General features: G+C 45.2%; 1 protein-coding gene across 1 annotated transcript in view; it reads right to left on the bottom strand.

Annotated features, from left to right (window-relative positions):
* ZNF512B (zinc finger protein 512B) overlaps nt 1-25,116 on the bottom strand; it is a 53,568-nt gene that overhangs the window by 23,255 nt on the left and 5,197 nt on the right. The window contains exons 2-7 of the mRNA XM_070940154.1: nt 12,388-12,513; nt 10,636-10,715; nt 7,753-7,881; nt 5,563-5,741; nt 3,357-3,613; nt 358-429 (exon numbers count right to left, since the gene is read on the bottom strand). Of these exons, the coding sequence (XP_070796255.1) occupies nt 358-429; nt 3,357-3,613; nt 5,563-5,741; nt 7,753-7,881; nt 10,636-10,715; nt 12,388-12,511 (841 nt within the window). The 5' untranslated portion in view covers nt 12,512-12,513. The remainder of the gene's footprint in view (nt 1-357; nt 430-3,356; nt 3,614-5,562; nt 5,742-7,752; nt 7,882-10,635; nt 10,716-12,387; nt 12,514-25,116) is intronic.

Raw genomic sequence — 25,116 nt, 5'->3', positions numbered from 1 at the left:
GTGATCAGCCAAGATAAAAATACAAATAACATACAAAAGTTAAAAACTATTAAAAATAGATTAAATAATTTGGGCTCAAAAAACAAATTTAAAAACATCCAATTTATGTAAAACATTTAAAACCCAATTTAAAAGGGAAGTTAGCCCAGACCAGCCTGTTGGAATAAAAACATTTTTAGGGCGCGGCAGAAGGTGCGTAAGTCTTGGATCCTCCGTATCTCTGGGGGGAGCTCGTTCCAGATGGCAGGGAGTTGGGAAGTAACTGTTAGCTGGCCATTAGTAGGAACTACTCCTTCCCTACAGCCTCTCCCTCCATTATGGGAGAGGAAATGAAAACGGAGAAATCGTTTATTTTACCTTTTAATCCAAACGTTCCTGAGATCGATGGCTGCTCTCCAGTAAACTTCTTAGGCGTTTTCTGTTTCCTTCCTAACTCAAAAAGGAGAAAACAGAAATAAAACTTTGGTCAAACCCCTGGGTTGTTGATTCGCCCTTCTGCAATTAGCGCTTGGCTTTGCATAATTTATTCCTCAACTAATGGCCTTGAAAAGAGAGAACAAAATAACCGGGGATTAAATCTAATTATTAGATTCAATAAATCCGATTAGACTTCTCCTGATTTTTATCATGACCTCTCCGTTTTCTATTATTACTCTTTGCAGCTTTTCGTGTTTCTACTCTTTTTATAGTGACAAATTCCTTGTGTGTCTAACCAGACTTGGCCAAATAAGATTCTGTTCAAGATTCTGTTCTAGTTCTAGTTCTAGTTCTAGTTCTAGTTCTAGTCCTAATCCTAATCCTAATCCTAATCCTAATCCTAATCCTAATCCTAATCCTAATCTCACCAGGCTCAAGGCTGACTCAGCCTTCCATCCTTCCGAGGTAGGTAAAATGAGGACCCGGATTGTGGGGGCAATAAGCTGACTTTGTATAAAAAATAACACCGCTTAGGGGGGGCCGAAAGCCCTACAAAGCAGGTATATACAAAAGTATGAAGGCTATTGCTTAACGCATTGTAAGCCGCCCTGAGTCTCCGGAGAAATCGTACCAATAAATAAATAAATAAATGAATGAATGAATGAATGAATGAATGAATGAATGAATGAATAAATAAATTCTAAGTCTCAGTCTCAGTCTCAGTCTCAGTCTCATTCTAATTCTAGAGTTTCCTTGGGCTTGGATCGCATCTGGGTAGAAATTTGGCAAATCAATAAATAAAATAATAAATAAAATGGGACTCACAATCCTTACCTCACCCCCAGCCCAGAAATTTCTCCTTAGCCTTCTTGAGCTTCTGAGGTTTCGCTAGTCACTAACCATACAGGTTCCAAATTTGTTCTTTCCGAACATAAGGACTAGAAACTTAGCTTTAGAAAATAACAACACAAGAGAGAATGCCTCATTTTTTCAAGTTCCAGCATTTGGAACGTCCAAATGCTGGTGACCCAGGCAGGATAATTTCAAGAACGGGCCCAAAAATAAGGAAGATACTGCAGAATCTGCCACCAATGTTTACTTTTAAAATAAAGTATACAACCAGCCCTCGACTTACGACCATAATTGAGCCCCAAATGTTTGTTGCTAAGCAAAACAGATGTTAAGTGAGCTTTGCCCCATTTTACGACCTTTCTTGCCACCACGGTTAAGTGAATCACTGCAGTTGTTAAGTGAGTCACAGGGCTGTTACGCGAATCTGGCTTCCCCATTGACTTTGCTTGTCAGAAGGTCACAAAAGGGATGACTCCGGGATGCTGCGTCCGCCATAAATCTGAGCCAGTTGCCAAGCGTCCGAATTTTGATCACGTGACCCAGGGGTGGGTTCTAATTTTTTTTACTACCGGTTCTGTGGGCGTGGCTTATTTTGTGGGCATGGCTTGATGGTCATGTGACAATTCTTTAGGATTTAGCAGAGGTACTGGTCTACCAGGCTTTTAACTACTTGCAGAGCTGTACCGATCTACCCATTTATTTTTGCAGGCACTGGTCTACTCATTTGTTTTCTTTTAACACTGATCAGCTGTAGGGCAGCCCTTTGAAGCCCCAAGTTTAAACAGTTTTTTTCCCTCTAGCCATCAGCTGGGACTAAGGAGGCAGCAATAGATTGGGGATGGGGCCAAATAAAAGGTAAGAATAACGCGGGGGTGGGGGGTGGAGGGTAGGGGGGGTGGAGGGGGGGGGCAGAACCGGTTCGGTGACATCATATCGTCACCGCTACTGGCTCGGGAGAACCGGGCCGAACCGGGAGGAACCCACCACTGACCCTGGGGATACTGCAACGGTCGTAAGTGTGAAAAATGGTCATTTTTTTCAGCGCCGTTGTAAAACCTTAAACGGTCACTGAACGAATCATTGTAAGTCGAGGACTACCTGTAACAGCTTCAGCTAAAGTTAGGCAATTCTGTTTATGCAGCAATGTTGACCCAATTAGAATAGAATAGAATAACAGAGTTGGAAGGGACCTTGGAGGTCTTCTAGTCCAACCCCCTGCCCAGGTAGGAAACACCACTTCAGACAAATGGTTATCCAACATCTTCTTAAAAACCTCCAGTGTTGGAGCATTCACAACTTCTGGAGGCAAGTTGTTCCACTGATTAATTGTTCTCACTGTCAGGAATTTTCTCCTTAGTTCTAGGTTGCTTCTCTCCTTCTTTAGTTTCCACCCATTGCTTCTAGTCCTGCCCTCAGGTGCTTTGGAGAATAGCTTGATTCGTTGGTTCCATTCCCTCCCCTTCCTGCTTGCACCCAAACACATGAGCATGTCACTGCGTTTTCGTATTTACCAGATGAGCTCATATTTTGGGACTCTAAGACTTTCCGTAGCTTGCCAAGTCCTTATCTCTGATCCACTACGCATGTCCGCATTCTTTTCTTTCTACTTCTAACTTTCTTTGTTCTCCTGCCAAGAGAGGTCCGGCTGCAGAGAGGTGGCCGGCAGGAACCTTGCCAAAATGTAATTATTTAGACAGTGAGATGTTTTATTTTCCTTATAACAAATAAATTGAGTTTTTCTTAGAAAAAAATTATCTCCGGGTTTATTTTCTTGCAAAAGTATGCTTCAAGGAAAAGCCTCGATTCATCCTCTAAATCAGTGTTTCTCAACCTTGGAAGCTTGAAGATGGGTGGACTTCAACTCCCAGAATCCCCCAGCCAGCAGCGCTTCCAAGGTTGAGAAATACTGCTCTAAATCAAGGTGCGATTACCCAAAAAGCAGAATGGGATTAATTAGCACCCTGACAGAGCAAGCCAAACACGGCATAACCTTCCCATTTTAAACTCGGAGGAGGAGGAGGAGGAGGAGGAGGGAAGGGGCTGCCTCCACTCCCCCAAAAGTTTGAGAAACGCTGATCTAATCTTACTGTGCTTCATCCTTTCGGGGTCTTCCTCCTGCTTGAAGGCCTGTCTGCTGGCATGATGTTTGGAGCCGCGGGTGCCCGGCGTCTGGCCGAGCGGAGTGGCAGCCCCTTCCCCGCCTCCAGCTGCAGCCGTCTTCAAAGCCCTGATGCCTTGGCTCACGGCCGCGTGCTCTCCGTTCTCGGGGTGCTGCAAGGCGACCGCCTTCTCCACCTTCGATTGTTTGGGGTGAAGGGTGGGGGACATGGCGCGTTCGGCAGCTCTAGGGCAAAAGTCAGATTGAAGGAGAAGTCAAGCCGGGCAAGAATCAGGTGCAAAAGATCAGATCCACATTTTGTGTTCAATTTAAATTTACCAACAAAGAAATAAAGGGAGACTGGTATTCAGCCACTTCTATCAGGTTTGGGCAAACTGGTAGCGGCGGCTGCGGGAGGCTCCGCCCACCCGCCCAGACATCATCGCGTCCCATTTTTGATGCTCTGTGCATGCACGGAAAGCCCTGCGCGTGCATTTGCGAACCGGTAACGAAGATAAGTGAGCATAGCTATTTCAAGCATTTAAGCTCTCATCAGCTAGCCATGCCCTTCTGGGATTCGAACCCGGGCCGCTTGCATATTAGGCAGATGTATTAACCTCTAGGCCACGGGCTCTCCTCGCTTTGTCGGCTGTACCAGGGAGGAGATTAAGTGTTTTTCTGGGGAGACCAGTCCATCAGGGCAACCTGATCTACCCAAATATGGGACGGAGCATATCAGATCCACATGTGAAGATTCAATGAAGTCGCTTTATTGCTAAAAACCCACCAGCAGGAATCTTCCCAACTGTCAGCACCTAATTAGGGTTAGATAAAGGTGAACAGAATTCAAAACGGGGTTGAACTTAGTCTGCTTATGGCAACGTAATTATTCTAGGCCAATTCCTCTTTTGACTCCGTCCCCAGATTCTGCCACTCTTTCTCCTACAGCAGGGTTGGGCGACGATGGCCTCTTTACAACTTGCGGACTTCAACTCCCAGAATTCTACTGGTTCAGGAATTCTGGGAATTGAAGTCCACAAGCCTTAAAGGAGCTATCGTTGCCCACCTCTGTCCTAACAGCAACTTAGGTGAGGCGAAACTGCAGTGCCTCCTTAATACTTAGCTAATGGAGACCAGGTGCATCAGTAGGGGGTCAAAAAAGTCAAGATGGCAGCCGCGATAATGCAGCTGAATCTCAGATTCAGATGAATATTTTTTTGTTTGGCTGTGTTTGAGCCAAACCATTTTGTAAAAGTTAGGGCTGGAGCTATCAGGCACAAAAGACCAGGTCCCCATGAAGTTTCAATTAAACTGATTTATTGCTAAAAGCCTATGTACAGGAATCTTCTCAACTAAGGGTTAGCACCTGCCAGGAGATAGCTAAGGGTCAATGGAATTCAAGGAGAGTTGGATTTAATTCGCTTGTGGATACATATGTGTGGGAAGCTCTCCCCACCCCAAGAGAATGAAATACTTTGGGGAATATTAAAAGAGGCAGAATATTATATTTCCCCAAAGGAGAAATGGAGAAAAATCTTAATAAAGGCAGAAAGCAGCCCATCTTCTTGCCACAGCCTCAAGCAGAAGCCTCAAGTCTTTAGAGATGAATATTTTGTACCTATTAAGAAAAACTGGACCAATCTATTCATAAACAAAATGCCTTCAGCCACAAGCTCCCACAGAAGGCTGGAGCTGAGGGGATTAAGAATTTACATTCCCCCATCCAAATTCTAAGGACAGGACAGGACCTTTAGGACATAATAGGATCTACCCACCACCATTAGAATAGCAAAAGACACAAGGCTCACTATATTGCACAACCCCCTGGAGCATCTCAATCACCAAACCCCAGAATCCTACAAAAATCCATCCACTCACTCAGCCATTTTGTCAGCCACCCCAGAAACATGCTGCTGTCACTGAAGTTTCTGGAAAGTAAATAAACAGAGACCTTCTTTCCTTGTAGCCAGCCTCCATTTTATTTCCAGCATCTTTCTCCCAGCTTGGAACCGGACTGGGTTTTTCTGCCAACATATGGATGCTAGGCTGATGCCTTTTTTGACTCCACCCCCCCGGATTCTACCATGCCTTCTCCTACACCAAGGCTTGACTGCCGGTGATCATTCCAAATCTATGCGGTCAAGGGGAGGAGCTTCCCCTAGCCCCTCCTCTTGCTCTGGAGCCCTGGCCCCTACCTTTTCTTCCCTGCCCCCTTGCTGGTTGCCTTCTGCACTTTGTTTTCTGCTGGGGGGCTGGCTGCTGGCAACGGCCTGTCCAAATGGTTCCAGAGGCAATGCTTCTCCAGCTGGGTTTTTGACGTGAAGACGGCTTCACAGTACAGGCAGGGGAAGGTGCGTTTCTCGACAACGGCGCCCTGGAAGGAAGAGAGAAAAAGGGAAAGAAGGTAGTGGAAATAGAGCAAAAGAGGGGGAAAATGCAATGTATCTCTTTTTTTAAAGAAGATGTTGGATAATCATTTGTCCGAAGTGGTAAAGGGTTTCCTGCCTGGGCAGGGGGTTGGACTAGAAGACCTGCAAGATCCCTTCCAACTCTGTTATTCTCTCCTCTCCTCTCCTCTCCTCTCCTCTCCTCTCCTCTCCTCTCCTCTCCTCTCCTCTCCTCTCCTCCTCTCCTCTCCTCTCCCCTCCCCTCCCCTCCCCTCCCCTGCCCTCCATTCCATTCCATTCCATTCTATTCTTGGCTTCTGCAAAGGGGTCAAAATATGGCTATGCAACATTGTGTGAGGAACACAGAGGCCCAGACCTCCATGGGGTGGCCACGCTCCTCTCCCACATCCATTAGTAACTGTTAAGCTCCCCATGCCCCATCTTGGAATGTGTCACCATTTGATATTGTACAAAATTATTTTTATAATTTTAAAACTTTCTCATCTTGAATTAATTCTGATTGTAATGTTAATTTTATGGATTGCGTTGTATATTGCCCTCCCTGAGAGAAATGGGCAGTTAAGAAAATATGAAATATAAATAAAATAATAAAATAAATCCGATTTTAATGTTAATTTTATGGATTCTATCGTATACTGCCCACAGCCCCTCCCTGAGAAAAAGGGGCGGTTAAGAAAATAGGAAATATAAATAAAATATAAAGTAAAATAATAAAATAAAATAGAATAGTAAATAAAATAAAACATCCATCTTCTAGATTAGCTTCCCTTAACCTCGGTGACCTCAGGTGGACTTCAAGTCCCAGAATTCTTTTCTGCCGTCACTACTGCTGCTGCCGAGAATTCTGGGACTTGAAGTTTCTGTATGTAGAGGGCCGCCAGATTGGGGGTGGGGGGGAAGGAAGCTGTTGTAGACAAAACACAGGTTCTGCTGCCCAAACTTAAACTTAAATTGGCTAATGGTATAAGCCAACTTGGCTAATGGCATGAATTTTTCTAAGCTTAGTCTGCAACCCCTTGCATAAAAATAAAAAAGTTTTGAGACACCCATAGCATTCTACCTTACTTAAGGATGAGTTCATACAGCAAGTTAAACAGATGAGTTGAAAATCTAGCAGTAGTAGATCCCGGATCTGCGCACTTTCCGCCGTGCCCTCAAAACATTCCTGTTTCAGCAGGCCGGCCTGGCCTAACTTTCCCTTTATATTGCTTTTGATTTTGTTTTAAACTGGGATGTCTTGAATTATCTAGGACCAGAATGTTTAGTATATTTTAATTGGTTTTTTTAACGTTTATATTACATGTATTTTTATCTTTCGCTGTTCACCGCCCTGAGTCCCTCGGGAATAGGGCGGTATATAAATTTAATAGATAGATAGATAGATAGATAGATAGATAGATAGATAGATAGATAGATAGATAGATAAATAGTGCTAAGATTAACTAGCAGGCCAAAGCCACTGACCTTTCTTCCTCTGGCCTTTTTTTGCTCTGTCTAGACCAGTATTTTTCAATCTTGGCAATCTTTAACCTTTGTGGACTTCAACTCCCAGAATTCCCCAGTCAGCAATGTCTCTAGACCAATGTTTCTCAACCTTGGGTACTTGAAGACGGATGGACTTCAACTCCCAGAATTCCCCCACCAACATTACTGACTGGGGAACTCTGGGAGTTGAAGTCCACAAGGCATAAAGTGGCCAAGATTGAAAAACACGGGCCTAGATAGAGCAGAAAAGACCAGAGGAAGCGTCAGTGGCTTTGGCCTGCTAGCTAATCTTAGCACAGCTGGCTGGGGAATTCTGGGAATTGGAAGTCCACCCATTTTCAAATGGCCAAGGTTGAGAAAAGGCTGTGTGTCTCACCAACAACAGAAAACCTGGTCCCAATTGCAGTCATAAATCAAGGACCCCCTGTACACATCCACAGAGTTGCAATGAAGGTGGTCACTAAACGAGGACAGCAGGACTGACTTTCTTACCCCCTGACACCGCTGGAAGTGGTATTTCAGGCCATAGATGCTTGGGAATTCCAGCCAGCAGCCCAGGTTAGGACACTTCACCCTGGAGTGAGCCTTAAATTCATCCTTCCATTGATTCATCAGAGACAGCTGAGAGAGGAAAGTCCATAAAATGAGAAAAGAGAGAGACAAAAAATGGAATTCAAAATTCAAAATGAGGAGGCAACTGGAGAACAGAGACTCATGCAGAGATAGTTACATGAACTAAAATCTTGCAAGAAGCAGAATGACTATGCCCTAGGCCCGTGATGGTGAACCTGTGGCACGTGTACCACAGGTGGCATGCGCAGCCATATCTGTGGGAACACGAGAGTTGCCCTAGCTCAGCTTCAGCGCATGCCGGCCAGCTGATTTTCGAGCCTTCTGGGCCCACTGGAAGTTGGGAAACGGGCTGTTTCCGGACTCCGGAGGGCCTCCGGGGGGGTGGGTGAAGGCCCTTTTCACCCTCCCCAGGCTCCTAGAAAGGCTCTGGAGACTGGGGAGGGCGAAAAACGGGCCTACCAGAAAGGTTAGCCATCACTGCCCTAGGCCTAGCTCAATCGTCATAACTTTAAGATATTTGTGGACTTCAATTCCCAGAATTCCACATTTGGGCAAATTCTGAAGTTGCATTCCACACGTTAGAAGGGAATTCTGGGCTTGAAAGGTAAAGATTCCTGCTCTAGGAAACAGGAGGAGGTAACCCAAGAACAGAGACTCATGCAGAGATAGTTACACGAATTAAAATCTTGCACGAAGCAGAACGACTAAATCTTCACCCTAGCTCAACCTTTTTAAGACGCATAGACTTCAACTCCCAGAATTCTGGGTAAATTCTAGGAGTTGCAGTTCACACATGCTAGAAGGGAATTCTGGGAGTTGAAGTCCAAACATATTGGCAAAGGAATTCTGGGAATTGAAGTCCACAAGTCTTAAAATTGACAAGGTTAGAGACCCCTGTTCTAGAGGAAGCATCATGTTGCATCTTGTAAAAAGGTTAGAGACCCCTGCTCTAGAACAGTGTTTCTCAACCTTGACAACTTGAAGAGGTGCGGACTTCAACTCCCAGAATTCAACTCTGCTTTGCTGACTGAGGAATTGTGGGAGTTGAAGTCCACCCCTTTTCAAGTCGTCATGGTTGGGAAACCTTGCTCTAGAATTCTCTTTCCCTGGAACCAGTGAAAGTTCAAATGCAGAAGCAGGAAAAAATTCTGCTTTCTCCACCAGGAAGCAAATTAATGAAAGTGGATTAAAGAGAAGATTTTTTTCACCCAACGGCCAAAAGCTTTAAGCAATCCGAGAGCTCATCAGTAATCCATGAAATTAATCATCCTGCATGAATCTAAGCAGCGTGTTTCCTCTGCTGCGATTTAAAAGCAGCTGGAGTCCCGCAGCAGTGGTGCACCACAAGTTCCATCATCCTCATCCTGCCTGGAGGAAATGAGAATTGGCCCAAAGTCAACAGATGGCTTTCATGCTTAAAGCGGGAATAGAACTCACCGTCTCCTGGTGATTGGCCCAAAGTCACAAGCGGGCTTTCATGCCTAAGGTGGGGCTAGAACTCACCATCTCCTGGCGATTGGCCCAAAGTCACAAGCGGGCTTTCATGCCTAACGTGGGGCTAGAACTCACCATCTCCTGGCGATTGGCCCAAAGTCTCCCAGCTGGCTTTCATGCCTAAGGCGGGACTAGAACTCATCGTCTCCTGGTGATTGGCCCAAAGTCTCCCAGCTGGCTTTCATGCCTAAGGCGGGACTAGAACTCACCGTCTCCTGGTGATTGGCCCAAAGTCACAAGCGGGCTTTCATGCCTAAGGTGGGGCTAGAACTCACCATCTCCTGGCGATTGGCCCAAAGTCACAAGCGGGCTTTCATGCCTAAGGTGGGGCTAGAACTCACCATCTCCTGGCGATTGGCCCAAGGTCTCCCAGCTGGCTTTCATGCCTAAGGCGGGACTAGAACTCATCGTCTCCTGGTGATTGGCCCAAAGTCTCCCAGCTGGCTTTCATGCCTAAGGCGGGACTAGAACTCACCGTCTCCTGGTGATTGGCCCAAAGTCTCCCAGCTGGCTTTCATGCCTAAGGCGGGACTAGAACTCACCGTCTCCTGGTGATTGGCCCAAAGTCTCCCAGCTGGCTTTCATGCCTAAGGCGGGACTAGAACTCACCGTCTCCTGGTGATTGGCCCAAAGTCTCCCAGCTGGCTTTCATGCCTAAGGCGGGACTAGAACTCACCTTCTCCTGGTGATTGGCCCAAAGTCTCCCAGCCAGCTTTCATGCCTAAGGCGGGACTAGAACTCATCGTCTCCCGGTGATTGGCCCAAAGTCTCCCAGCTGGCTTTCATACCTAAGGCGGGACTAGAACTCACCATCTCCTGGTGATTGGCCCAAAGTCACAAGCGGGCTTTCATGTCTAAGGCGGGACTAGAACTCACCATCTCCTGGTGATTGGCCCAAAGTCACAAGCGGGCTTTCATGTCTAAGGCGGGACTAGAACTCATCATCTCCTGGTGATTGGCCCAAAGTCTCCCAACTGGCTTTCATGCCTAAGGCGGGACTAGAACTTACTGTCTCCTAGTGATTGGCCTGGAAGTCACCCAACCTGCTTTTGTGTCTGGAGGTTTGTAAGAAAAGATTCCACAACCATTTGACTGGGGTGGTATAAAGACCCCTGCCTGAAACAGAGGGTTGGACTAGAAGACCTCTTAGGTCCCTTTCAGCCCTATGATCCTATGTTCTAAGCAAAGAAACAAAACTCCCCATCTCCTGAGCCACCCTATGTTAAAAGGAATGCTCAGCAATTCAAGGCTGTTTTTTTCCCCCCCGTTGCCAGGAAAGACAAAAGAAAAATATAATTAAAACCTTACGGGAATATCTTTCAAGGCCTGATTTTCAGTCTTGGGCCTTCCTTTCCGTTTGCTTTCCGTTTTGTCGTTCATTGCATTTCCTGCCAAGAGAGGGAGAAAAGAAAAAACGAGACAGCCGTTGAAATCAACATCGCTTTCAATGCAAGAGGGTTAGTCTGGTTGTTGAATATTATAGGTGACAACTACAATGCCATTTGCATCACGGCAAGACGTGGCTGGAGAAGGCAACATTGTCTTGAGGTTCCACAAGAGGTCCCTGGCTTTTGATGATGATGATGATGATGATGATGATGAGGAGGAGGAGGAGGAGGAGGAGGAGGAGGAGGAGGAGGAGGAGGAAGATCTTGGGAGCCCTAGTGGACAACCACTTAAATATGAGCTAGCCTCGTGCTGCAGCTGCCAAAAAAACCAACTCAGTTCTAGGCTGCATCAACAGAGGAATAGAATCAAGATCATGTGAAGTGTTCATACTACTTTATAAGGCCTTGGTAAGGCCACACTTGGAATATTTGCACCCAGTTTTGGTCACCACAATGTTAAAAAAGATGTTGAGGCTCTAGAACAGGGGTCTCAAACTCAAGGGTGCTTATATGGGGTGCGGAGGAGCCATGCACAGCCCCCCACCCCGCACCCCATTTTCAGCCTGGACAGCCTCCCGCAGCACTCTGCCTGCCAAAACGGGGCTGTGGGAGGCCATCCCGGTCTCCATCTCCCCCACCCCTGGCCAGCCCACGGAAGAGAACTACAATGCTGATCCGGCCATTGAAGAAGTCGAGTTTGACACCCCTGCTGTAGAAAGAGTGCAGAGAAAAGCAACAAAGATTATTAAGAAACTGGAGGCTAAAGCATGCAAAGAACATGCATGAGCCTTGGTGGCACAGCAGACTAAAGTGCTGTTAAGTATCACCAGCTGCCTGCAATTATTGCAAGTTCAAATCTCACCAGGCTCAAGGTTGACTCAGCCTTCCATCCTTTCGAGGTAGGTGAAATGAGGACCTGGATTGTGGGGGCAATAAGCTGACTTTGTATAAAAAAAGAACACCGCTTGGGGGGGTGGGGGTGGGGGCGAAAGCCCTAATAAGCAGGTATATACAAAAGTATGAAGGCTATTGCTTAACGCATTGTAAGCCGCCCTGAGTCTCCGGAGAAGGGTGGCATATAAATCGAACAAATAAATGTACTGGAATTGGGTATGTCTAGTCTGATGAAAAGAAGGACTAGGAGTGACATGATAACAGTGTTCCAATATCTCAGGGGCTGCCCCAAAGAAGAGGGAGTCAAGCTATTCTCCAAAGCACCTGAAGGCAGGACAAGAAGCAATGGGTGGAAACTCATCAAGGAGAGAAGCAACCTAGAACTAAGGAGAAATTTCCTGACAGTTAAAACAATTAATCGGTGGAACAACTTGCCTCCAGAAGTTGTGAATGCTCTAACGCTGGAAGTGTTTAAGAAGATGTTGGATAACCACTTGTCTGAAGCGGTGTAGGGTTTCTTGCCTGAGTAGGAGGTTGGACTAAAAGACCTCCAAGGTCCCTCCCAACTCTGTTATTTTATTCTATTCTGTGGTGTTATCCATTCAGTCGTGTCTGACTCTTGCTGATTCTATGGCCCAGGTCTCTCCCCATCTTCTGATCTTGCGCTACAGGTAGTCCTCGACTCCAGGGCAGGGCAGCTGCAAATGTCCACCCCTGGCCCTTTGGTGGATTCAAAAGCAGACCTCCCTTGACCCCACTTGGAAAATCTAATACCTACCCAGGTTAGATTGTTCATAGGCCGGATGGACCTTCAGTTCCGCCTTTCTGCTTTCTCTTTCTGCGCCGGTCTTGCTGGACCCTGCAACCTTCTTTCCAACTCTGTAGGTATAGTGGTCGGCCATTGCTGAAAGAAAGAAGGAAGAGCATCAACTCAAGAATCTGGACATTCACACGAGGAAGTTTAGGTTTTTCGAACCTTCTGGGATGGAAGTCAAAGAGGTGGACCTTAACCCACTGCTGTTGCTTCAGAACTTCAGAACATTATTAGGAATAATTAACCCCAAAATAGACAAATCTTTACAATATCTAATACTTCATATATTAACGGCAGCAAGGATTACTGTCGCACAGGGATGGAAACAAAATTAAGTACCAGGAGAGGAAACAGTCATTCAAAAAAAATTCTACAATGTGCAGAAATGGATAAGATGACGCTGGATATTAAGGAGAAGGAAGAGCCAGAATATTATAGAGTGTGGAATAAACTATATGGTTCAGCATATAAATCGAACCAATAAATATGATTGGTTAGAAAAAAGAAATCAAAACAATAATTCGGAATGTTAATTTAACCAGGTTAAAACAAGGAAGTGTAAATTGCTGAATAGTGTCAACCGGATAATGATGGTTTTGTAAATAGATACTAATGTAAACGTAAGTACGTACGTAGATGAATGATTGAATAAGAATAGAGAATATATATCCGTGTTGATACAGTAAGCTGTAAAATAATATATGATGTAATATTATGTTTGTTACGTGTTTTTAATGTATTTTTGTTTTTTGTTGTATTTTTCTTTACTTTGTTTTTAAAACTTAAAAACTCAATAAAAATTATTTCAAAAAAAAAAAAAAAGAACTTTAGAACAGCTCTCCTGTATGAAGCCAAGCCTAGTCTTAGTCCAAAATTAGGTGTCTCATAATGACCAAACAGTTTTGGTCAACTCCTAAGCCAGGGGTGAAGATACGGGTTTCCCAATGTTGCCCTCTCTAAAGTGGCATCTTGGAGACCATCTGAACACCCAACCAAGAGAAGTTAGTGTGCCTTAGACAAGGGGTCTCCAAACTTGGCAACTTTAAGCCTGGCGGACTTCAACTCCCAGAATTCTGGGAGTTGAAGTCCTTCAGACTTGAAGTTGCCAAAGTTGGAGACCCCTGCCTTAAACAAAAAGGTCTTGGTAGGCTGGTCCCCAGTAATGCATCCTTTTGGAGAAGAGTTTAGCAACTTTTACGATGCGTGGATTTCAACTCCCAGAATTCCCCAGACAGCGTGGGGAATTCTGGGAGTTGAAGTCCAGCCATCTTAAAGATGCCGAGGTTGAGAAATGTGATGAAAACTGTGCATGAAAGTTACAAAGCCTACAAAATATAGGTAGCTCTCAACTTTCAACCACAACTGAGCTCAAAACATCTGTTGCTAACCGGGACAGTTGTTAAGTGAGTTTTGCTCCATTTTACGATCTTTCCTGCCACAGTTGTTAAGTGATTCACTGCAGTTGTTCAGTTAGTAACACGGTTGTTAAGTGAATCTGGGCTACCCCATTGACAGAAGGTTGCAAAAGGGGATCACATGCCCCCGGGATACCGCAATCGTCATAAATAAGGGTCAGTTGCCAAGTGTCCGAATTTTGATCATGTGACCTGCAACAGTCATTAAGTGTGAAAAATGGTCATATGTCACTTTTTCCAGTGCCGTTGTAACTTCAGTCAATAAATTAACTGTTGTAATTTGAAGACTACCTATATTCAATTCTGAGGAGTCCTTGGTGCTCTCTGAGCTTAGTTATTTTCTTGCAGACGTCTCACTACCAAAGTAGGTAACATCATCAGAGCTAAATAGAAGGAGAGCAAACCCCAATCCCTTATGGCACTGATGACGTTACCTAATTTAGGTAATAAAACATCTGCAAAAAAACCAACAACCAAGCTCAGAGAGCATCAAGGACCCGTCATTTCAACCCTGAGCTACAAATATTCTCCTTTATTAATATTCAATTCTAAATATGTTGACACAAGGCATCCTTTGCTACAAAGGAATACCAGTTTGCCACCGAAGAGACAACATTAGCTGCGTTTGCACAATACTCTTAACCTGGTTTCGGAATGGACTCATTTTCCAAAGTTGCACATTGAGCAATAAATTAGCCAGTCCAGTTTTGCACAAAATGTTAAGCCCTCAAAAAAAAAAAAAAAAAAAGGATCAAAAACAAATATATCTGGTACAAGCTGGCCTGAAATGACCTGTGTGAGCACAGCCTTCGTTTTTAAAGATCGAAAGATCAAAATAATTTTTAAAAAACAGTAATTAGGTCCCTGCCACCCAAAGACAAACGGTAAAATTATGCCAAAGCAACGACAATCTCGCAAGTCCTCAATTTAAAGATAAAGGACAAGGAAGACACAGAATGTTTCCTAACATGGGATTTGTTTTATCAAGGGTTAGATAATAGAGGTAGAAATTAGAAGATAAAAGATTATTACTATGTATGTTTAAGAAAATGATGAATGATTTTATAATATATAAATCAACAAAACTATTACTATTATTATGTATAAGTAAATTGACTCAGACAATACACTGTTCATTAAGCACAAAGAAAAATGCATAAATAAAAGTGTAAAAAAAAAAGTCCTCAATTTACAAACGTTCATTACAACATCGTGCAAACTTACACCGGCACTGAAAAAAAGTGATTTTTTTTCACTTTTCCTTGGGCTTACAACCGTCCTGGTTGTCCTTGGGCTTACAACCTTAGGCTTACAACCTTAGGCTTATAACCATTGTGGTATCCTTAGGGTCACATGATCCAAATTTGGGCACTTGGCAAATAAGAATGGAGAAGGAGTCCTCGACTTACAACAGTTCATTTAGTGACCATTTGAAGTTATAACGCCACTGAAAAAAAGTGACATGACCATTTTTCACAATTATGATCTTTGCAGCATCCCCCTGGACATGTGATCAAAATTCAGAGGCTGAGGAACTGACTCACATTTATGACGGTTGCAGTGGCCCGGGATCACGTGATCCTCTTTTGCGACCTTGACAAGCAAAGTCAACGAGGAAGCCGTATTCACTTAACAATCATGTGTCTAATTTAACTACGGCAAGAAAAGTTGTAAAATGGGGCAAACTCACTTAACAAATGCTTCAGTTGGCAAGAGACATTTTCGGTCGTAAGTCGAGGATTACCCATAAAACCCACGTTCACTGTCCAGAAGTCTCTCTCTTTAATTTTAATTTTAATTTTTTAAATTAATTTTAAATTAAATCTTTCCTGTTTCCAAATTCAACCCGGTCTTCCTAGGTATTTGGCCTAATATGTTCGGGGGCAAAAAGCCAGCCATCAGCTCAACGTTATTAATTAACCGCTAAGTGGCTGCAAATCTGGTGTCCGTTTAAACTCAGATGCTGGCAGAAATGGCCCATTTTCTGCTTTTTTCTTTCCCAGCAGAAAAAAAATCTAGATTCTGGGCCGGGGGTGTCAAACTCAAGGCCCACGGACTGAATCTGGCCCACGTGGTGCTTAGATCTAGCCCACGGGGATACCCGGGAAACAGCGGATGTTTCCATACCCATGGTGCCTCTGCCAGTGAAAACGGAGCTCGGGAGGGCCGCATGCCGCCTTCCCAAGCTCCGTTTTTGCTGGCAGAGGGCTGCAGGGGGTTGTCCCACCCATACGCGGCCCTCCCGAGCTCCGTTTTTGCTGGCAGAGGGTTGCAGGAGGCCGTCACAACCGCATACGGCCCTCCCAAGCTCCATTTTTCTTAGCAGAAAGTTGCAGGAGGCCATTGCAGCCGAAAATGGAGCTCAGAAGCACAGTTTTGCTGGCAGAGTGCTTGGGCCACCACAGGTGCTCCCTCTACCTGAGTGGCATCAAGCTGGCCATGCCTCCGCTGACTACCCCCCCCCCCGGGTCAAACCCAACCCTGATGCGGCCCTCAATGAAATCAAGTTCAACACTCCTGTTTTCCCCCATCTTCCCCAGGCTAAGCTCATTTGGTTCAATAAGCGCGGAAGCTAACAGATTGTGTGGAATAAGAAGCCCCCCTGCCCCCCCCGTTGGCTTTCTTCCACGCCGGAGGTAGATTAAAATGCTTTGGGGGATCCTGTGAGCAAGCAAACCCAGCAGCACAGCTAGTCCTTGACTTGGAACAATTCACTTAGCGACCATTCGAAGTTACTGACTATTGGGGGTGAATCTCTGCCCCCCACAGAGAGGGCTCGCAATCTGGGCGTCCTCCTGGACGCACGGCTGTCTTTAGAAGAGCATATGACGGCCGTGGCCAGGGGGGCTTTTTATCAGGTTCGCCTGATTCGCCAGTTGCAGCCCTTTCTGGACCGGGATGCCCTGCGTACGGTCACTCACGCCCTTGTTACCTCCCGGTTGGACTATTGTAATGCTCTCTACATGGGGCTCCCCTTGAAGAGCACTCGGAGGCTCCAACTGGTCCAGAATGCGGCCGCGCGGGTGGTTATGGGTGCAACTTGTTGCGCCCATGTGACACCCCTCCTGCGCGAGCTGCACTGGCTCCCAGTGGTCTTCCGGGTGCGATTCAAGGTGCTGGTTACCACCTTTAAAGCGCTCCATGGCATAGGACCCGGGTATCTTCGAGACCGTCTTCTGCCACCAATAGCCTCCCACCGGCCAGTCCGCTCCCACAGAGAGGGTCTCCTCAGGGTGCCATCGGCCAAGTTATGTCGGCTGGCGACACCCAGGGGGAGGGCCTTCTCTGTGGGAGCCCCAGCCCTGTGGAACGAACTGCCCCCGGAAATACGTAAGATCTCCGACCTCCGGGTGTTTCGCTGCGCACTGAAGACCCTGTTGTTCCGCCAGGCCGGGCTATCAACATAATAATTTTAAATTGGGGTATTTTAAATTTCTGGGATTTTAATTGGAGCCTAATCATTTAATGATTTTAAATTTTAATCGTTGTTTTGTTTTGTGTTTTTAAATAGGCTGTACACCGCCCTGAGTCCTTCGGGAGAAGGGCGGTATAGAAATAAAATTATTATTATTATTATTATTATTATTATTATTATTATTATTATTATTATTATTATTACAACGGCACTGAAAAAAGGGACTTATGACCATTTTTCCAGCGTTACGACTTTTGCAGCTTGCCCGTGATCGTGTGATCAAAATTCAGACGCTTGACAACTGACTCATATTTATGACGGTTGCAGTGTCCTGGGGTTACGTGATTCCCTCTTGCGACCTTCTGACAAGCAAAGTCAACGGGGAAGCCAGATTCACTTAACATCCGGGTTACTCGCTTATCAACTGCAGTGATTCACTTAACAATCGTGGCAAGCGAGGTCGTAAAATGGGTCAAAACTCACTTAACCACAGAAATTTTGGACTCCGTTATGGTCGTAAGGCGAGGACTTCCTGCAACAGACTTGGAAGGGACCAACTCAATGAGCCACACGCCAATCAGCTGAACTTTGATCACGTGACCATGGAGACGCTGCAATGGTCGTAAGTGTGGAAAACGGTCATAAGTCACCTTTTTCAGTCTCGTTATAACTTTGAACGGTCACTAAACGAACGGTTGTAAGTCGAGGACTACCGGTAATAAGGTTGTTCTAAATGAGAGAAGGGTGTTGTCACCAGCCATCTTCAGCTTGAAAATAACAGTCTGCCTTATGGGACGCTGGCAGGAGGGTCAAAAAAGTCAAAATGGCAGCCACAATCTTGTGATCAAAGCCCTCCCCCTTTCCCACACGAATGGAGGGGCTGTGATTGTGTGGTTGGGGCCTCTATTTTGAGTCTTTTGACTTCTACCCTGTGGCCCAGGCCTGGATAGTCCAGGATGGTATAAGGTCTCCTTGCCTTGAGTAGGGGGTTGGATTAGAAGACCTCCGAGGTCCCTTTCAGCTCTAGGATTCTAGATGGAATTCTACAGATTGGTGCATTTCCTTTTTTTTTTTTTTAATTTAAAACAAACTTTATTAAATTATCAAACAATTATAAAAACAATTAAAACAATAATAAGATATTCATATACATAGATCATATCATATATTTGACATTTCATTTCTATTCTTTTACATATCTATATATATTCTTCTTCTCTACACATTATATATTTCTTAACCTAGTCCCATATTCATTTTCCTGACGGTGAAGTCGTTGTTGGTATTTATATGAAGTAAGCATGGAAATACCCCCCCAATTATCAGTTCTCAATTTAAAATTCACTATTAAAGAAAGGTAAAATTTAGTACTCGTTAAGATTATCTATATGGTTTACTACGTATATCCTTATCCACTTTCTTTTCGCTTAATCCAATCGTACCACTTGTCCCATACCTTAAAATACCTTTGCATTTCCAATTTTGCACCAAACCTGGACAATTTAATGCATAACAGCGGCACTTAATTAAAAAAAATGTTTTTTTTTATTTTGTATAAAATAATGCATAATTGCCACTGCTCCACTCCTAGTTACTGTCTATTCCTGTTGCTATGCCAGTCAATCTTTATACGTGGCTTTAATTTTGGCACATTTCATCTGGCTTTTTATTAACTTAGCAAATTGTTCAGAACGATCAACGTAACCTGAAATGGTAACCGAGTGTAAATCAACAGAGTTTCTGAAGTGAAGCACACAAAGGTTTCCAGAGTAAATAACAGAATACTAAGCGATCTTCTTTAGCCTTATTTCACATGGGTTCCATTCACACAAACCCAGAAAATCTGACAGCTTGGCTTTAACCCATTTTCTCAGCTTCACTGATCAAATTGGTAACTGGCTGGAACAAATAATGGATGTGCAAATTGGCTAGTTTCACGGGAGGGAGGGAGGGAGGGAAGGAAGCAAGGAAGTGAAAAGGGAGGGAAGGAAGCAAGGAAGGAAAAAGAACCGAGGAAGGGCAGAATGGAGGAAAGGAAAAGAAAGGAAGGAAGGAAAAAGAAGGAAGGAAAAAAGGAAGGAAGAAGGGAAAGCAAGGAAGGGAAGGAAGGAGGGAAGGAGGGAAAAGGAGGGAGGGAGAAAGGAGGGAAGGAAGGATGGAAAGAAAAAGAAGGGAGGGAAGGAAGGAAGGAAAGCAAAGAAGGGAAGGAAGGAGGAAAGGAAGGGAGGGAGGGAAAAGAATGAATGAAGGGAGGGAGGGAGGAAGGAAGGAAAAAGGGAGGGAAGGAAGGAAAAAGGGAAAGCAAGGAAGGGAAGGAAGGAGGGAAGGAAGAAAGGGAGGGAGGGAGGGAAAAGGATGAATGGAGGGAGGGAGGGAGGAAGGAAGGAAAAAGAAGGGAGGGAAGGAAGGAAAAAGGGAAAGCAAGGAAGGGAAGGAAGGAGGGAAGGAAGAAAGGGAGGGAGGGAAAAGGATGAATGGAGGGAGAAAGGAGGGAAGGAAGGAAAGAAAAAGAAGGAAGGGAAGGAAGGAAGGAAGGAAAGCAAAGAAGGGAAGGAAGGAGGAAAGGGAGGGAGGGAAAAGAATGAATGAAGGGAGGGAGGAAGGAAGGAAGGAAAAAGAAGGGAGGGAAGGAAGGAAAAAGGAAGGAAGAAGGGAAAGCAAGGAAGGGAAGGAAGGAGGGAAGGAAGAAAGGGAGGGAGGGAGGGAAGGAAAAGGATAAATGGAGGGAGAAAGGAGGGAAGGAAGGAAAGAAAAAGAAGGGAGGGAAGGGAAAAAGAAGGAAGGCAGAAGGGAAAACAAGGAAGGGAAGGAAGGAGGAAAGGAAGGAAGAAAGGAAGGAAGGGAGGGAGGGAAAAGGATGAATGGAGGGAGAAAGGAGGGAAGGAAGGGAGAGAGGGAGGGAGGGAAGGAAGGAAGGAAGGAATCTAACTAACCTTAACTCTAATTAAGGTGAGTTTGTTGAGTGAGCACAGGTGCCATCTTCAACTGCTAGGGCAAACTGTGTTCTATGAACGCAACACACAAACAAGCTGAGTGAAGAAGTGTTTGTTTTTATTGTGCTCCAAATCCGTTTTTTCTCAACATAATTTTCTACCTTTCCATGGAGAATGCCAATTAAACCCTTTGATGAGGGGCTATGGGGGGGGGTGTATTTATTGGAAAATGCCCACTGCGACTTGAGAACCTGGGTGACATCCAAATCACTCCATGAGATCAGACTAGCTACCATCCACCCTAGATTTAACCGGGTTACTAGGTTTATCATTCTTTGCCAGACTTCTACGGAATCATTCAACAGGCAGCACAAGCACATTAAGCCATGAAGAATCCGAGCCAACTTAAAACCAAGTTTAAGGTTAACCAAAATTGCATAAAAGCAGCTGCTTTTTAACTGATCTTGGTAAATATGCTGGAGGAGTTGCCTGTTGCATCTCTGTAGGATTCCCCTTTTCTCCCTCCCAGCCCGAGTCTTAGAGCCCTAAGGTACCTGATCACACCCCACATACAACCTGCAGCACCCCGATAAAGCACTCCTTTCTATTTCTTTACTTTCAATCCTTAAACTGCCATTTTTTTTCCAGTCATAATTCAGCACTACGTCGGAAATTCGTAAATTAAGCCCTTCTTCAAACATAGACCAACTAATTTCAGAAAATTTTCGAACACAACCAATATTTTATGTATTTTTTTCATGTACAGGTAGCCCTCGAGTTACGACCACAATTGCGCCCAATGTTTTTATTCCTAAGTGAGACAATTCCTTAAGTGAGTTTTGCCCCATTTTATGGCCTTTCTTGCCACAGTTGTAGCGAGCCCCTGCAGTTGTTAAATTAGGAACACTGTTGTTAAGTGAATCTGGCCTCCCCATTGACTTCGCTGGCCAGACCCCAGGACGTTGCAACCATCCCGTCAGCCTTCCATCCTTTCTAAGATAGGTAAAATGAGGACCCAGATTGTGGGGGCAATAAGCTGACTTTGTATAAAAAATATACAAAAGTATGAAGGCTATTGCTTAACGCATTGAAAGCTGTCCTGAGTCTCCGGAGAAGGGCGGCATACAAATCAAATAAAAACAAAACCGTCATAAGTATGAGTCAGTTGCCAAGCGTCTGAATTTTAATCACGTGACCAATGTTTAATCACATACTGCAACGGTCGTAAGTGTGAAAAACGGCCATGAGTCACTTATTTCAGTGTTGTCTCTTCAAAGGGTCACTAAATGAGCGGTCATAAGTCGAGGACTGCCTGTACAGGCCGGCTGCCAAGTGGCCGAATTGTATCACGTGAACATGGGCCTGGTGCCACAGATGTAAATGCGAGGATTGGTTCCAAGTCCTTATTTCAGCGCTCCGTTAACTTTGAACGGTTGCTAAATGAATGGTTGTAAAATGAGGACTGTATGGACGCAACAAGAGGATGGATAACAATCCCACTGTTGTGAATTTTCCTCACAGATTTCGCCATCTAAGCTCTTTATTTAGATTATTTCCTTGAAAACTAAAAACAGCTGGGAAGTCAATTAGTTGCAGGGAGAAAATACCCCTGAATTAGAATTGTGAGGGAAATAAATCTCTCCCACAGGTAGTCCTCAACCTACGATCAATAACTGAGCCCAAAATTTATGTTGTTAAGTGAGAAATTTGAGAGAAAGTGAGCTTTGCCCCATTTTATGACTTTCCTTGCCACATTTGTTAAGTGAATCACCAAAGGCCTTAAATTAGTGACACAGTTGTTAAGTGAACCGGGCTTCCCCATTGTCTTTGTTTGTTGGAAGGTCACAAAAGAGGAATCGCATGACCCTGGGACACTGCGACCGTCATAAATATGAACCAGTTGTCGAGCATCCAAATATAAATCACATGTCCATGGGGATGTTGCAACAGTCAGTAAGTGTGAAAAATGGTCATAAGTCACTTTTTTCAGTGACGTAACTTTGAATGGTCACTAAACGAGCTGTTGTAAGTTGAGGACTAGCAGTATTTTATTGCCTATATCAGGTTTCTCCAACCTTGGCAGGGGAATTCTGGGAGTTGAAGTCCAGGAGTCTTAAAGTTGCCAAGGTTGGACTGGCAGGGGAATTCTGGGAGTTGAAGTCCAGGAGTCTTAAAGTTGCCAAGGTTAGACTGGCAGGGGAATTCTGGGAGTTGAAGTCCACGAGTCTTAAAGTTGCCAAGGTTAGACTGGCAGGAGAATTCTGGGAGTTGAAGTCCACGAGTTTTAAAGTTGCCAAGGTTAGACTGGCAGGGGAATTCTGGGAGTTGAAGTCCACGAGTCTTAAAGTTGCCAAGGTTAGACTGGCAGGGGAATTCTGGGAGTTGAAGTCCAGGAGTCTTAAAGTTGCCAAGGTTAGACTGGCAGGGGAATTCTGGGAGTTGAAGTCCATGAGTTTTAAAGTTGCCAAGGTTAGACTGGCAGGGGAATTCTGGGAGTTGAAGTCCAGGAGTCTTAAAGTTGCCAAGGTTAGAGACCCCTTCCCTACATTTTTACTGTTGTATTCCCCTCACCACAGCACTGACCAACATATTTACATTTCTCTTTCTGCACAACGAATGTTCAGCTTTATTAATTTCTCTACAGCAAACTTCTCCCACTTCAAAACTTGAAAGCTGTATTCCCTACGCCCACGGAACAAGGATTAAGGAAGGAGGATTAAGTGAAAACAGACACTTTTCCTCATCTTGCTGTTGCAGGCATTATGATTCATTATTTTTTTTTAAAGGAAGACAGGAGGGAGCAAGTAAGTAGTACTATTTGATTTTTTTTAAAAAAAGGTTCTTTTTAAATCCCACCTTTCTTATTTTTTTAAATAACTCAAGGGAGCAAATGTATTCAACATATATAATTTGCCTCCTGCTTTCACCATAACATTCCTGTGAGGTGGGCAGGGTTAAGGGAGAGAGATTGGCCCCAAATCACCTGCCTAAACTGCACTGGAACTCACCGTCTCCTGGTGATTGGCTCAAAATCACTCCGCTGGCTTTTATTACTAAGGTGGGACTAGAACTCACCGTCTCCTGGTGAATGGCCCATAGTCACCTAGAGGCTTTCATGCCTAAGGTGGGACTAGAACTCAGAGTTTCCTGGTGAATGGCCCAAAGTCACCCAGCTGGCTTTCATTACTAAGGTGGGACTAGAACTCACAGTCTCCTGGTGAATGGCCCAAAGTCACCCAGCTGGCTTTCATTACTAAGGTAGGACTAGAACTCACAGTCTCCTGGTTAATGGCCCAAAGTCACCCAGCTGGCTTTCGTTACTAAGGTGGGACTAGAACTCACAGTCTCCTGGTGACTGGCCCAAAGTCACCCAGCCAGCTTTCATTCCTAGGGCAGAACTAGAAATCACAATATCCTGCCAATTGGCTCCAAGTAATTCAGTTACCTTGCCATGCCTAAAGCAGAATTAGAACTCACAATCTCCGGCTTTCTAGCCTACTGCCTTAATCCCTACGGGGGAAGTCCTCAATTTACGACCATAATGGAGCCTGCCCACATGATCAATCATGATTTTACTTTCTTTTGGGCAGTCCTTAAGCAAATATCGCAATCCTTAAGCAAACAAATGGGGCTGTTTTGGGTCAAAACGACATAAAACACAGCTATGTGACCATTGGGACATGGCAAAGACATGGCAAAGACCAAAGTGCATTCACATGATCAGGGAAGGGGGAAGCGGCCATCCTTCTCAAAAGATGTTGAATCTCTCAGGGATTCCCCCAAAGAAGCGGGAGTCAAGCTATTCTCCAAAGCTCCTGAGGGCAGGACAAGAAGCAACGAATGGAAACGAATCAAGGAGAAAAGCAACTTAGAACCAAGGAGAAAGTTCCTGACCGTTAGAACAATTAATCAGTGGAACTACTTGCCTCCAGAAATTGTGAATGCTCCAACACTGGAAATTTTAAAGACGATATTGGATAACCATTTGTCTGAACTGGTATAGGGCCGTGATGGCGAGCCTATGGCACACGTGCCACAGGTGACACGCGTAGCTATATCGGTGGGCACGCAAGGTCAGCTCCAGTGCGCATGCGTGTGCTGGCCAGCTGATTTTCGGGCCTTCTGGGCCCACCAGAGGTAGGGAAACAGGCTGTTTCCTGCCTCCGGAGGACCTTGGGGGGTGCGTGGGGAAGGGCTGTTTTTCTATCTCTCCCGCCTCCAGAGTCTTTCTAGGAGTCTGGGGAGGGCGAAAACGGCCTTCCCCACCCCCCCGGGAGGCCCTCCAGAGGGCAAAAACAGCCCGTTTGCCAACTTCCGGTCTCACCGGAAATGGGACTTCCAGTCCCACTGGAAATTGGCAAACGGGCCCTTTTCGGCCTCTGGAGGGCCTCCAGAGGGCCTTGGGCGTGGAGGCTGTTTTTGCCCTCCCCAGACTCCTAGAAAGGCTCTGGAGGCCCAGGAGAGCAAAAAACAGGCCTACCGTGCCATCGCATGTCAGGAGCGGGGGGGAACCGGGGGGGGGCGGGCGTTAATGGCAAATGCAAATAGCACCAACCACCACCGTTTTAAGGGATGCTAAATGCTACCGTACCCAGCGGGTCGTTTCCTCAAAGCCCCTAACTTTAGCAATGGCCTCCTCACTCCTCACAGTGTCTTCAGTCCAGAGATCAGCCTTGCAAAGGATTTCTGGACAGATCCCCAGCAAACTGCAGGAATAATTTTCTTTTTAATTCACTTGGCCTGGGAAATGGAAAACAACACAGTGGCCTACCACCCACCGATTCCTGGAAGGACGGAAATGCAGAAAAATCAAACCATATAACCGTGATGGTGAACCTGTGGCACGCGTGCCAGAGGTGGCACGCAGACCCCTCTATGTGGGCACGCGTGCCGTCGACAGCTGCTTTTCTGGGTTCTGTTGCACGCATGC

This window comes from Pituophis catenifer, unplaced genomic scaffold (assembly GCF_029215685.1).
Source record: "Pituophis catenifer annectens isolate HBS135680 unplaced genomic scaffold, rPitCat1.0.hap2 SCAF_3, whole genome shotgun sequence".
In the NCBI taxonomy this organism is placed as follows: domain Eukaryota; kingdom Metazoa; phylum Chordata; class Lepidosauria; order Squamata; family Colubridae; genus Pituophis; species Pituophis catenifer.
Note: the sequence above shows the minus strand (reverse complement) of the source record. Positions and strands in the feature narration are given on the sequence as shown.